We start from the raw sequence: 12,795 nt of genomic DNA, 5'->3' as shown, positions 1-12,795 counted from the left end.
CGGAGGCTGGTGGGTCCGTAACTTCCGCCACCTCCAACAGGATCCCACCACTAAGCACATCTTTCCCTCCCCCCCCCCCCCCCGCTTTCCGCAGGGATCGCTCCCTACACGACTCCCTTGTCCATTCGTCCCCCTCCATCCCTCCATACTGATCTCCCTCCTGGCACTTATCCTTGTAAGCGGAACAAGTGCTACACATGCCCTTACACTTCCTCCCCTACCATCGTTCAGGGCCCCAGACAGTCCTTCCAGGTGAGGCAACACTTCACCTGTGAGTCGGCTGGGGTGATATACTGCGTCCGGTGCTCCCCATGTGGCCTTTTATATATTGGCGAGACCCGACGCAGACTGGGAGACCGCTTTGCTGAACACCTACGCTGTGTCCGCCAGAGAAAGCAGGATCTCCCAGTGCCCACACATTTTAATTCCACATCCCATTCCCATTCTGACATGTCTATCCATGGCTTCCTCTACTGTAAAGATGAAGCCACACTCAGGTTGGAGGAACAACACCTTATATTCCGTCTGGGTAGCCTCCAACCTGATGGCATGAACATTGACTTCTCTAACTTCTGCTAATGCCCCACCTCCTCCTCGTACCTCATCTGTTACTTATTTTTATACACACATTCTTTCTCTCACTCTCCTTTTTCTCCCTCTGTCCCTCTGACTATACCCCTTGCCCATCCTCTGGTTTCCACCCCTGCCCCCCCCCCCCGTCTTTCTCCCCAGACCTCCTGTCCCATGATCCTCTCGTATCCCCTTTGCCAATCACCTGTCCAGCTCTTGGCTCCATCCCTCCCCCTCCTGTCTTCTCCTATCATTTTGGATTTCCGTCTCCCCCTCCCACTTTCAAATCTCTTACTCACTCTCCCTTCAGTTAGTCCTGACGAAGGGTCTCGGCCTGAAATGTCGACTGTACCTCTTCCTAGAGATGCTGCCTGGCCTGCTGCGTTCACCAGCAACTTTGATGTGTGTTGCTTGAATTTCCAGCATCTGCAGTATTCCTGTTGTTTTCATTTCTAACTTGTCCATTTTGGCAGAAAGTCATCAATTTGAAACGTTATGTCTGTTTGCTTCCAATTTATAGATTTACCAATGCAAATCAAATTCCATCCATCACATTAGTGGTGCTGCATAGCTGTGGTGTGTCCATCTATAACATGCCTTGGAGCAATTTACCAAAACCTGTTCAGCAGCAATTCCAAACTTTTAACTGTCTGCCAGTGGATGTGTGAGTCCACCACTACCTTCTGGCTGCCCTCCAGTGTGCCTACCATCCTGACTTGATAATGTTTAGTCAATCCTTCGCTGACACTGGCTGGGAATATGTGGGCTCACTCTAACAGCACTGTGAGAATATGTTCAATACAAGAATAATTCAAGATAGCAGCTCACCATCACTTCCTCAGGAATAGTCAGAGATGGACAATGAATTCTAGTTTTGCCAGTAAAATCCTGCATTCCACAGAAGAGTTAATGCCCATGTTTTAAACTTTAAGGCGGTGCAGGAGTTCTCAGGCTAAACTTGGGGCCACAATTCTGAAATATGGTTGCTGATCAAGCAGCTTTAAAAACATCTAATGAAAGAGTTTCCATGGTTCTTTCCCAGTTTCACAACTAAGGCCCGTGGAAGGTCACGAGAAATGCTCTAGAGATATTGCTACTCTTTACAGTTGCTAATGTGTTTTAATTATGGATTCCACTAATGTATTGACTGCAGTCAGTCAGAAAGTACATCGAACGTGTTTGGAAAGAATCACGTAAGTTTAATAAAGATAATGTTGGGGTTGATAAAATAAGTTGTTTTTGTATTTTGAACAGAACTGTATAATGTAACCAAGATTTATTTGGTGCAAAAAGGGGTCCAATGCTTGGAGAGGTTCTATGGGTAGCATCATGTTCAGGTACTTTACCATCTAACTTTTCTCAGTAAACAAACCTGCATAGTAAGTTTGGATGATTTATTCATTTTTTGGAAGCATCATAGGCCAACATCCCTCTTGAATCCTAGCTTCCAACAGAAAATATGAAAGAATGGCCAGAAATAAGGCTTCTGATTAATTCTGTTCCTGGCATGGGTAAAGCTGTCCTAGTCGAGAGCATGTCGCTCAAGGACAAAACTTGCAGAATTTCATGCTTCGGTTCTCCTCATTTATCAGTGCATTTTTTCACTAAACCATTCAAGACCAACTCTACTATTTTTAATACATCAAGCCACTGCTTTGCATGTAGTTATTGCTGTTTTTACAGTCACCTCGCAAGTCAAACACTGCAGGGAAAATTTTGAGGTGACAAACAATATTAAATGCTACTTTGAAATGTGTTAGGGAGAGAAATGTGGGGAGGTTGGGTGAAATGGTTCAGGTATGTGACAAAAATGTCTTTCAGAGCATCTATTATCGCTCATATCTGAGCTTCCAAATTAAATACTTTCTTATGAAGAGGAATTGAATGTGGGAGAATTTATCCAAATTAATACATACTTTGAATCTTCCAAGGAGATACAACCTGTGTTTGATGTTCATCATGTTAAATGATTGGAAAGAACATCTTAGTTAAAATTATGGTAAATATGTATGCATACTACTTTCACTTAGTCCCTCAAACTGGAAAATGTTCATTTATGGAATATTAATGGCTGGTAAGTTAGAAATTTCTGAAAACAAAATAATTTTGTTGTGGAAGTTCCAGTGATGCAATCTTCATTTCATCATCAATCCTACTATTCCATGGTACAATCTGTTGGCTCGAGGAGTGTTTTATGTATGTACATGTGGCTCACTTGAAGCTTGCTTCCATCCCTACCTATCACTCTCAGCTGCTCCAGTGATTCTGCTTTTTGTATGTGTTAGTGCTTCATTCAGCTGTCCTGTAGTCCATAATGCTTCCAAGAAGCTTTGCATTCCCACTTTTTTTGTCTCTAGAAAGTACTTCCATATTCCTATGATACACATATGTGAAAACCAGTTACATTTTCCTCTCCTGCATGCTACAGGAAGTGATTTCCATCTTCCTATTTTTGTTTACTTCAAAGTAAGTTTCATCTTCTCTGAGCCAGAAAAGCAGTTCCATCTTTGTCTTCTGTTTGTGCATTAGAAGGTAAGATCCATTTCACTAACTTTCAGAAAAGTACCTCCCCCCCACATTTTCTCTCGAGTTCTGTTCTGTTCTCTTGAATGCCCCTAAAGGTAAGCTGTCATGAGCCTCAAAAGCAACTTCATCACCTATCTGGCCAGTAACTTTATATTACAAGTTTCACTTGATTATCATCCTTGCATATTGTTTGTGTCCAAACTTTTATCTTTCGAGATGAATTTGGATTCTGACAATGCAAAGAAAAGATGTTCATGGATCAATTCCCTGATACTGTATTGAACCAGACAAAAGCAGTCTTTTATAATCCTTAGTCCAGGCTGCACTAGAAGCATTATTCTGCATCATTTTCTATAATGGGTGCAAAGTAATTCATTTTATCTTTTTAATCAATCCTTTAATTAAAGGCAAAACCATACAACAATAAGGTATTTCAGTCCTTAATTATTGCTGTAAAAAAAAACATCCTCTGGCATTCTCCAAAGAAAATTTTGATGACAGCTCTCAGAAAATTAAATCCTTCTTTGTATGTAAACATGAATAAATAGTTGTCTGGGAAATATGCTGCTAAGTTGTTATTTTAAAAATAATTGCTCATTTAATCACAGCTCACTCAAAATATCATTTTGAATTCTACCAGTTGTGGGTGACAGCATGACCATATTTAACCACAAAATATTGTACTCTTAAAGTCCCTTTATTGGGTGAATTGATCATTTGCTGATCCTTTTGAGATCAGTCGGTCCCACAAGTTTTCTACGGTTGCATTATCAAAAGTCTAATTCACATTTTCTGCATAATTGATAAAGCAATATCTAGATTTTAAAAACATTAAATTATGTTTCATAGTTTTTTTTCTCTTAAGTTTGAGATTTGGTAGTTACTGGAGTTTTAAATGAATTTTTACATTCAACCCTTTACAGACTACCAGACACAGTTTGAATCCACAAGACAGGAAGATGTAACATCCTTCAGTACTCCAGATCCAAGTATTGTTGCGACACCGATATATGAGGAGAATGAAGAGTCTGTAGAGGAAGAAGTTCCAAACTTAATTCTGGATGCAGGTATAGTTGAAGCATGGATCACATTATAAAAGGCATGCAAAAGGAGCAATGTTATGATGGCCATAGAGAATTTCAATGTGCAGTTAGATTGGGAAAATCAGGTTGGTGCTGGATCCCAAGAGAAAGAATGTGTTGAATGCCCAAGGCATGGCTTTTTAGAGCAGTTTGTGGTTGAACCCACTATTGGAGAGGAAATACTGGATCTGGTGTTGTTAATGAAACAGATTTGATTAGGGAGCTTAAGGTAAAGGAACCTAAGGGAGAACCTAACGGAACCTTAGGAGAAGATGATCATAATATGTTAGAATTCATCTTGTACTTTGAGAGGAAGAAGCTAAAATCAGATTATCAGAATTGCTGTGGTGTAAAGGGAACTACAAAGGCATGAGAGAGGAGCTGGCCAATGTTGATTGGAAACGGACACAAACAGGGATGACAACAGAGCAGCAATGTCTGGAGTTTCTGCAAGCAATTCAAAAAGCACAGGACTGGTTCACCTCAAGGAAAAGAAAGGATGAGGCAAAGATGGCTAAGAAGGGAAGTCAAAGACAACAAAAAAAGCAAAACAGAGAGCATACAGTATAGCAAAGATTAGTGGGAAGCTTTTATAAACAAACAGGAGACAGCTAAAAAAGTCAATAAGGAGAGAAGAGATTAAATTTGAAAGTAAGATAACTAATTAAATAGAAGAGATTTCTTCATATATAAAGAGTAAAATAGAGGCAAGACTGGATATAGAACCACTGGAAAATGATGCTGGAGAAGTTAGTAATGGAGAACAAAGAAATAGCAGGTGAATTTAATAAGAATTTTGCATTACACCTCATTGTGGAAGATCCCAGCAGTATGCCAGAAGTTCGAGAATATCAGGGCAGAAGTGAGTGCAGCTACTTTCCTAAGGATAAGATGTTTGGGAAGCTGAAAGGTCTGAAGGTAGATAAGTTGCCTGGACCAGATGGACTACATCCCAAGTTTCTGTAGAAATTGTGAAGGCAGTAGAATTGTTTTTTTCAAGAATCACTAGATTCTGAAATGGTTCCAGAGGACTGGAAAATTGCAAATGTCACTTCACTGTTTAAGTAGGGGGGAAGGCAAAATAGGTGAAATTATATGCCACTCAGCCTTACTTCAGTGGTTGGCAAGATGCTAGAGTTCATTATCAAAGATGAGATTTTGGGGTACTTGGAGACATATGATAAAATAGGTCACAGTCAGTATGGTTTCCATAGTGCTTCAAAAACCTGTTGGAATTCTTTGAAGAAATAAAGCAGAATCAACAAAGGAGAGTTAGTGGATGTTGTTTAATTGGATTTTCAGAAAGCCTTTGACAAGGTGCTGCATGAGGCTGCTTAACAAGATAAGGGCTCAAGAAATTACAGGAAAGCTACTAGCATGGACAGAAGATTGGCTGACTGGCAGGAGGCAAAGAATGGGATTAAAGGGAGCCTTTTCTGTTTGGCTGCTGGTAACTAGTGATATTCTACAGGGGTTCGTGTTGAGACAGGTGCTTTTCACATGATATGTTAATAATCTGAAAGATGAAATTGATGGCTTTGTGACCAAATTTGCAGATGATACAAAGATAGGTGGGGGCATGCAGTGGTGAAGAAGCACGGAATCTGCAGAAAGATTTGGACAGATCAGGAGGATGGGCAAAGAAGTGGTAGATGGAATACGGTGCAGGGAAGTATATGGCCATGCACTTTAATAGAAGGAATAAAGATGTAGACTATTTTCTAAATAGAAAGAAATTCAAAAATCAGAAGTGCAAAGGGACTTGAGAGTCTTAGTGTGGGACTCCCTGTAGTTTAACTTGCGAGTTGAGTTGGTAGAAAGGAAGGCAAATGTAATGTTAGTATTCATTTTGAGAGAATTAGAATATCAAGGCAAGGATATAATGCTGAGGCTTTAAGCATTGGTCAGATCACATTTGGAATACCATGAGAAGTTTTGGTCCCCATATCTAAAGATGTGCTGACATTGGGGAGGGTCCAGAAAAGTTTAAAAAAATGGTCCAGAAAAGGTTTACAAAAATGATCCTGGGAATGAAAGTGTTAACAGTTAATAGTTCAGGGGTTGAACTTACTGGTGCTTAGAAGAAAGAGGAGAGATCTCATTGAAAGCTATCAAATATTGCAAGGACTAGATAGAATGGAGTTTAGAGGATGTTTCCTACAGTAGGCGAGCACAGTCTCAGAATACAAGGACATTCCTATAGAACAGAGGTGAGGAATATCTTTAGCTAGAGGGTAGTGAATCAATGGAATCCATTGTCACAGATGACAATGGAGGCCAAGTCATGCATAAATTTAAAATGGAGGTTGATGGTTCTTGATTAGTTAAGAGTGTCACTGGTTATCAGGAGAAGGCAGAAGATTGAGGTTGAGAGCCATGATTGAATGGCAGAGGAGACTTGATAGGCCAACTGGCCCAATTCTCTACTCCTGTCTTATGGTCCTTGAAAAATATGGATAGTTTAAACACAGAGGTTTGTTTGTAAATTTGGATTCCTGCCTGACGTGAATCTATCAAACAAAGCCTACAAAATAATAGAGAAGTTTTCTCTGTTTCAACTAATAATAGCCTTTTTTCCTTTTGTCCTGCTGAATCTCTGCTAAACATTCTGCAATCTATTTAAATTCCTTTACAGTTAAAGAGGACTCAGAAACTCAGTGAAAACACAACCTGAAAACTAATACCAAATTGGGTCATTGGCAGTCTAGTATGGCTATCAGTGGGTGCCACAGTATCATAGCGATTAGCACAACATATTTCAACTCAGGCCGTCAGAGTTTGCAGATCAATTCCAGCGTCATCTGTAAAGGAGAGTGTACCTCCTGCGTGTTAAACGTGCGGGGTTTCCTGGGTGCTCCGGTTTCCTCCCACAGTCCAAAGATGTACAATTGGTCATTGTAAATTGACGGTGATTCGGTTAGGGTTAAATCAGTGTTGCTGGGATGATGGGGTTTGAAGGGCTACAGGGCCTACTTCACATTAGATCACTAAATAAATAAATTTAATCCAAAGTCTGTGCCATATAAAGGATGGCACACTGCCACGAGTGGTGGCATCTTTATCAGCCATTGCTTTGGAAGTCCTTCTCACAATTTATTTAAACTTATAAACATTGAGGCTGTAAATTTTAGCAATTACAATGACTTTCTCTGTGAAATATACTATTCTAATACGTCGATGAAATCTTACAGAAGAAATCTGAGTGCAAAAGAATCCACAAATGCATGTAAAGGTTGTCTTCATTGTTGTTCAAAGTGGCACTTATACATGTATACTCTAATTTGTTTTCTGGAAAGCTGATTAATCATCCTATTAGGAAAAAACTTGCTTAACCTCGGAAGGACTGGGAGGATAACAGCTCATTGAGAACCATGGGTGGATTAGTTCAAAGTTAAAAGTATATTTATTATCAAAGAATGTATACATTATACAACCTTGAGATTCATCTCCTAACAGGCAGCCACAAAACAAAGGCACCAAAAAGAACCCATTAAAAACACTAAAGATTGTCAAAACCCAATGTGCAGAGAAAGAAAGCGAATCATGCAAACAATAAAGGCAAGCAAATAGCATTCTGAACGGAAGTCCATAAAGAGAAAGACCGTCCACAGACACTTTGTTCAGTGCAGAGCAGAGCGGCGATCTGGAATGGCCTGACCCTCACCTTAGGCCCCAGTCTTTCCAGTCTCTTCGGTGCACTCTGGGGCCTGGACCCCGCCACCTTGGTTCGGCCTGTGCCCGTCCTTTCCAATTCAGCCCAGCACTTCAATCGATCGAATCTTGGGTCTTCCTCGCTCTCGGCGATGGGCCCGGTTTTGGCACATCGAATTGCCTCCAAGTCCAAGGGGAGGTTACGTGCTAATGTTTGTGGTGATCATTTGCCACCAGCCAGAAGTCGCTAAGATTCACCAGCGCCATCTGAAACCAAACATTTATAATAGATTAGACTATGGTTACAGCAAATATACTGTATTGCTCTCGTATCTTCAACATGCATAGCACTTTTCAGTGGAATGTACAGATTATTGAGTCTGGCAATAAATGGGGAAAATGTGAATCTCTCTATTTAAAAAAAGTTCATCAGTGCACAACTAAATCCAAAAGTAAGAATATTAACTAACTTTTAACAAATCACGTGTTTAGACTCAGCTATAATATTGCATTATATTCTAGGTACCAAACAGATGATGCCAGGGCTGAGGAGGAGATTTACCAGAATAACTTTCAGAGTGAGAGAGTTCACTTCTTAAAAGAAAACTAGAGAAACTAGAGTTGTTCTACTTAAAAGCAAATAAATATGACTAAGTAAAGATGTTCAAAATATAGGGTTTTAATATTGAGGACGAGTAGCAATATCAAATACAAGGGCAAAAGTTTATGGTGACTTAGGCTTATGGGCATCTTAAGGGTAAAACTTTTGCACAGAGTGATTGCCACCAATGTGCTGCTACTGAAGATAGTGGAATCATATACAATTACCATGCTTAAAATGACGTTCTGATATAGGCATACAAAGATACAGTCCTAATGTGGACAAATGGGATTTATATAGATGAGCAAAAAAACAAAACTAGCGTAATTATACCATGCGGAAAGGTTCGTTTCAGTGCTTTGTGCGTATGACGGTCAGTCGCTGTTTGCATTGTCGAGCAATGGGAACCAGATCATTTAACAACATAATTAGAGAAAGCACTCCGAGAATTTATACACAAGTTAGCATGATCAGCAATGTTTTGCTTACAAGACAGAGAGAGAGATGAATTTAGTTGTAAATTTCTAAAGGGAATAGTATAGAAATTTAAAGGAAAATAATCAGTGCTATGTTAATAGATCAGGGGAATGAGATCAACTGAAGAGCTCTAAAAGCTGGCAGAGACATGATGAACCAGATAGCCTTCCTCTGTGCTGGGAGATTCTGTGACAGGGTGAGAAGAAAGGTTAGCATTTAATTCTTAAGATACAGAGAAAAGAACCTGTGTACAATTGTGAGCCAGGCAGGAGGGGGCAGTATATGGCTTTCTTTTTGACTCGCAGAAAGAGTGGTGTAGAATATATAGTTTCATGAAACGAGACTTCACAGTGTTGTTGCATGACCTCTCTCAAAGAGTAAAAAAAGTGTATGGATACAGTTGACCAAGGAAATCTGTGAATTCCAATCTCTGTGCTTTTTAAGTTTTCATTGCCTATGCTATCAAGTCTACAATCTATTTTAGTATGTTGTATTCTAATGGGTGGAGAGTGGCATGAAATTCAGTACAACAAAGATGGAATAAGTAAATGGAGGACCTTTACCCAAAGGGTCAATGGTGTTATCGGGAAAATGTGAATTGAGGAATACCCTGCATTTAATATCATGATTCTTTTTATTTGTGGTCAATCTAGACAAGGCTGCACCTAGCTTTCAAGAAAACCCATCTATTCTGTGTGAAGAGCCACTGCCAGCACAGATTGTGCCAAACTATACTGATGAACCTGGTCTGGTAGATGTGGATGCCCCAAATCCTGTATGGCCTGAGGCACCCAGCTTTGTACATACTGAAGAGTTGGTGCACGTTGAGCAGGGAAGTTTCACAAGTACTAAGGAACAAAGCCTTGTGGACATTGGGAAGCCACAAGCAAATGATAATTTACCAGAAGTGAATGAGAATTTACTGGACCTTTTGGAGGCCAATGGAATAGATCAGCTACCATCGGAATCACACCACAGTGAGATAGCAGAGAAGCCATTGATCAATACCAGTACTGACGAAATGGAATTGATTTTAGATATGAAAAGGCCGCCACTGGATGAGACACTTGCAGACATTGATGCAAATAGCCAACCACTTGTGAACTTGCAGGAGTCAGGGCAGTATGCGGAACTAGAGCCCACTGAACGAGGGAAACAGCAGCAGCCGCTGAACAGTGGAGGAAATGACGAAGACAACTTGCTGTGTTTTGATAACAATGAAGGGTTACCAGCGCCCCCTCCAGATTGCCTTGATTCACAGAACTGGGAGAATATTCCAAGCCTCATAGAGCTCGAAGGCTCACAGCAGATGAGTGAAGACTTTTGCTTTGGAATGCAGGAATTGCCCAAGCCCCAGGATGTAGAGGTAAGCTGGGGTTAAAAGGATAGTTGCAGTGCCAAAGGACTCATTGTGGTGCTTTAAAGAAGAAGGAGGACATTTTATATTTTGCTTTAAGCTACAGCAGGTGTATGGAGTTCAACTTCTTGATTCCCTTATTCTGGCTCTATGATATTAATCAAAATATGCCACAGTGTCAAATTTGCATTAAGGTACAACATAATTGGACAGAACCTCATACCAACAGAAAAGCAGTTTGTAAATAGTAAGCAAATCTCTTTCCCTAAAATTGAGCCTTGAGCAATCATCATCTTGTGTCCTTTCATTTCAGGATATTATCTGAAATAACTGAAGATTGAATAGATTTCCATAGGGTGTGAGCCGAGAGTGTACATCTTATGATTCAGCACCGCACCGACATTCATTCAGATTAGAAATTTACCTTGTGTTAGAAATAGAAAAATATTATACAGTACATCATACAGTTCTAAAGATTAGACACATTGTTGAGGCAGAATAAACTGAGGTGCTGAAAATACCATAACCCTACATGAGTGTGTCCAACACTAGCACTGTCTTTACAGAGCAAACATTCTATGAAATGATCGACTTGCATAAATAAGCCTAGAATAAATGAACCCTTCTTCCTCAAGATGTGACCTGATACAATCTAGTTCACTAATACCTGTACTCATTTTGTCTATTTGTTTGAGGGAAGAACTTTCTGAACCCTTTATCTGTGCATCTATATCCCAAATGGGACTAAATAAAATGTTGGTTTTGTCAGTATCTAAGCCAGAATCTGTTCTCAGTGCTTCCAACTATAATAATACAAATATAAAATTAATTGCAAAATTGATGGCTAAAATCTAGAATGTCCTGCTTGAAAGATTGCTAGCAGCAGCTTTAATAGTAGCTTTCAACAGGGAGTTGCCTATAGATTTGAGCTTTGGAGATTAATTAGAACACCATAAATTGGAGCATGATGCATTGGCACACTATTAACAATACTTCAAAGAGCCACTACTGGCAAAATGAATCAGCAGCTGTCTCCTGTGATTCTATTTCAAATCAGAGGAGGGTGGAAGTGGTAGGGAGGCAGGTGCTCTATGCCGAGTCACAGATGGGGACAGGAAGGGTGCTAAATTTCTATATTTTTCTCATTTTTAAAATCTCACCCAGTTGATCTGTTTCTTTTTCTTTCCTCAGGGATGTATTTTTGACTGCACAAATTGCATTAACAAATAAAAAGTAAATTAAAACCCCAGTCAGAAAATTTGCTTCCAAGTTAAATAATCCTATAAAGCACTGTTGTTTTTACCTGAATAATTTTAGACACACTTCAGTATAATATCTTGCTGCATCTTCTAACTTAAATTTTATGGTTTATATTCTATAGGCAGTTGAAGATTTTTTTAATCCACCACAAGATGAATATATCAAATTCCAATCACGTGTAGAGGAAACTGGCAGTAAAATCCCAGGTGAGAAGCTGGCTTTTTTTCTTCATTAGCAATATTGTTTTGCATTTTTTTGAATGTCCTAAAAGCCCTTTGATTACCATGCTACTTTACACATTTCCTCTATCATCTCAAACATTCCATTTTTGTGAAGTCCAAAGAAGACTGATTAGGATGTCCAGGATATTTTTGGCTTCCCACCTCCTCAGTCAAGATATTCAGATTTTTTGGATGATTCAGAGGAGATGCCAAACTAATTTTCAGTCCAAGTCAAATTCATAAACCACCACACCTCCATCATGAAATTCAAAGCTCAGGGAATTTTGTCAGAGTGGGAACTGATTATTCAGATGCTCCCTCTATAATTTGGGATCTACCCTGTCCTACATTTGTACCTGCACTTTTCACCTTTGTTTCTACCTTTCCCTATCCTCTTTTTGGTCATATTGTTCTTGAGACTTTCCTCCTCTTCCTTTCACACCATTTTCACTCAATGGTTCCCTGCCCTGGTGTTGCAAGTGACTCCATTTCATCATCTTTGTCCTGCCACTCGTCTGCTAAGCCACCTCTTCAGGAGCAGTTATGACCTTTCAATTGCTGTACTCCTGAACCAGCGTGGATAATTTCACTCACCTAAACTCAGAATTGATTTCATAACCCCGGGATTCACTTTCAAGGACTCTACAACTCATGTCCTAAGTATTATTTATATACTTATGTTTTCATTTGCACAGCTTGTCTTTTACACGTTGGTTGGTTATCAGTTTTCTATTGATTCTATTGTGGGTCTCTCTGGCTCAGAGAGGAATGGGGGAGAGGCCGAGTGCAGTGGAGATAGGGGCTCAATAATTAGAGGAGCAGAAAGCAGATGCTGTCAATGTGAAAAAGACACCCAGCTGATCTGTTGCCAGGGTCAGGGGTGTCTTGGACCAGGTCCATGGGATTCTAAAGGGGGAGGGTGAACAGCCAGAATTCATGGTACAAATTGGTACCAATGACATGGGCAGGAAAATGGAGGAGATGCTGAAGAGAGAATATAGACAGCTAGGCAGAAAGCTGAACTGCAGGACCTCCAGAGTAGTAATTTCT

At 39.9% G+C, this 12,795-nt stretch overlaps 1 protein-coding gene across 3 annotated transcripts in view; it reads left to right on the top strand.

Moving 5' to 3' along the window:
* LOC140200389 (drebrin-like) overlaps window positions 1-12,795 on the top strand; it is a 203,698-nt gene that overhangs the window by 183,383 nt on the left and 7,520 nt on the right. For all 3 annotated transcript variants that reach the window (XM_072263652.1, XM_072263651.1, XM_072263653.1), the window contains 3 exons: window positions 4,020-4,163; window positions 9,561-10,273; window positions 11,646-11,730. In XM_072263652.1, coding sequence (XP_072119753.1) covers window positions 4,020-4,163; window positions 9,561-10,273; window positions 11,646-11,730 — 942 coding nt within the window. The remainder of the gene's footprint in view (window positions 1-4,019; window positions 4,164-9,560; window positions 10,274-11,645; window positions 11,731-12,795) is intronic.

The sequence above is a fragment of the Mobula birostris genome, chromosome 7 (genome assembly GCF_030028105.1).
Source record: "Mobula birostris isolate sMobBir1 chromosome 7, sMobBir1.hap1, whole genome shotgun sequence".
NCBI lineage: Eukaryota > Metazoa > Chordata > Chondrichthyes > Myliobatiformes > Myliobatidae > Mobula > Mobula birostris.
Note: the sequence above shows the minus strand (reverse complement) of the source record. Positions and strands in the feature narration are given on the sequence as shown.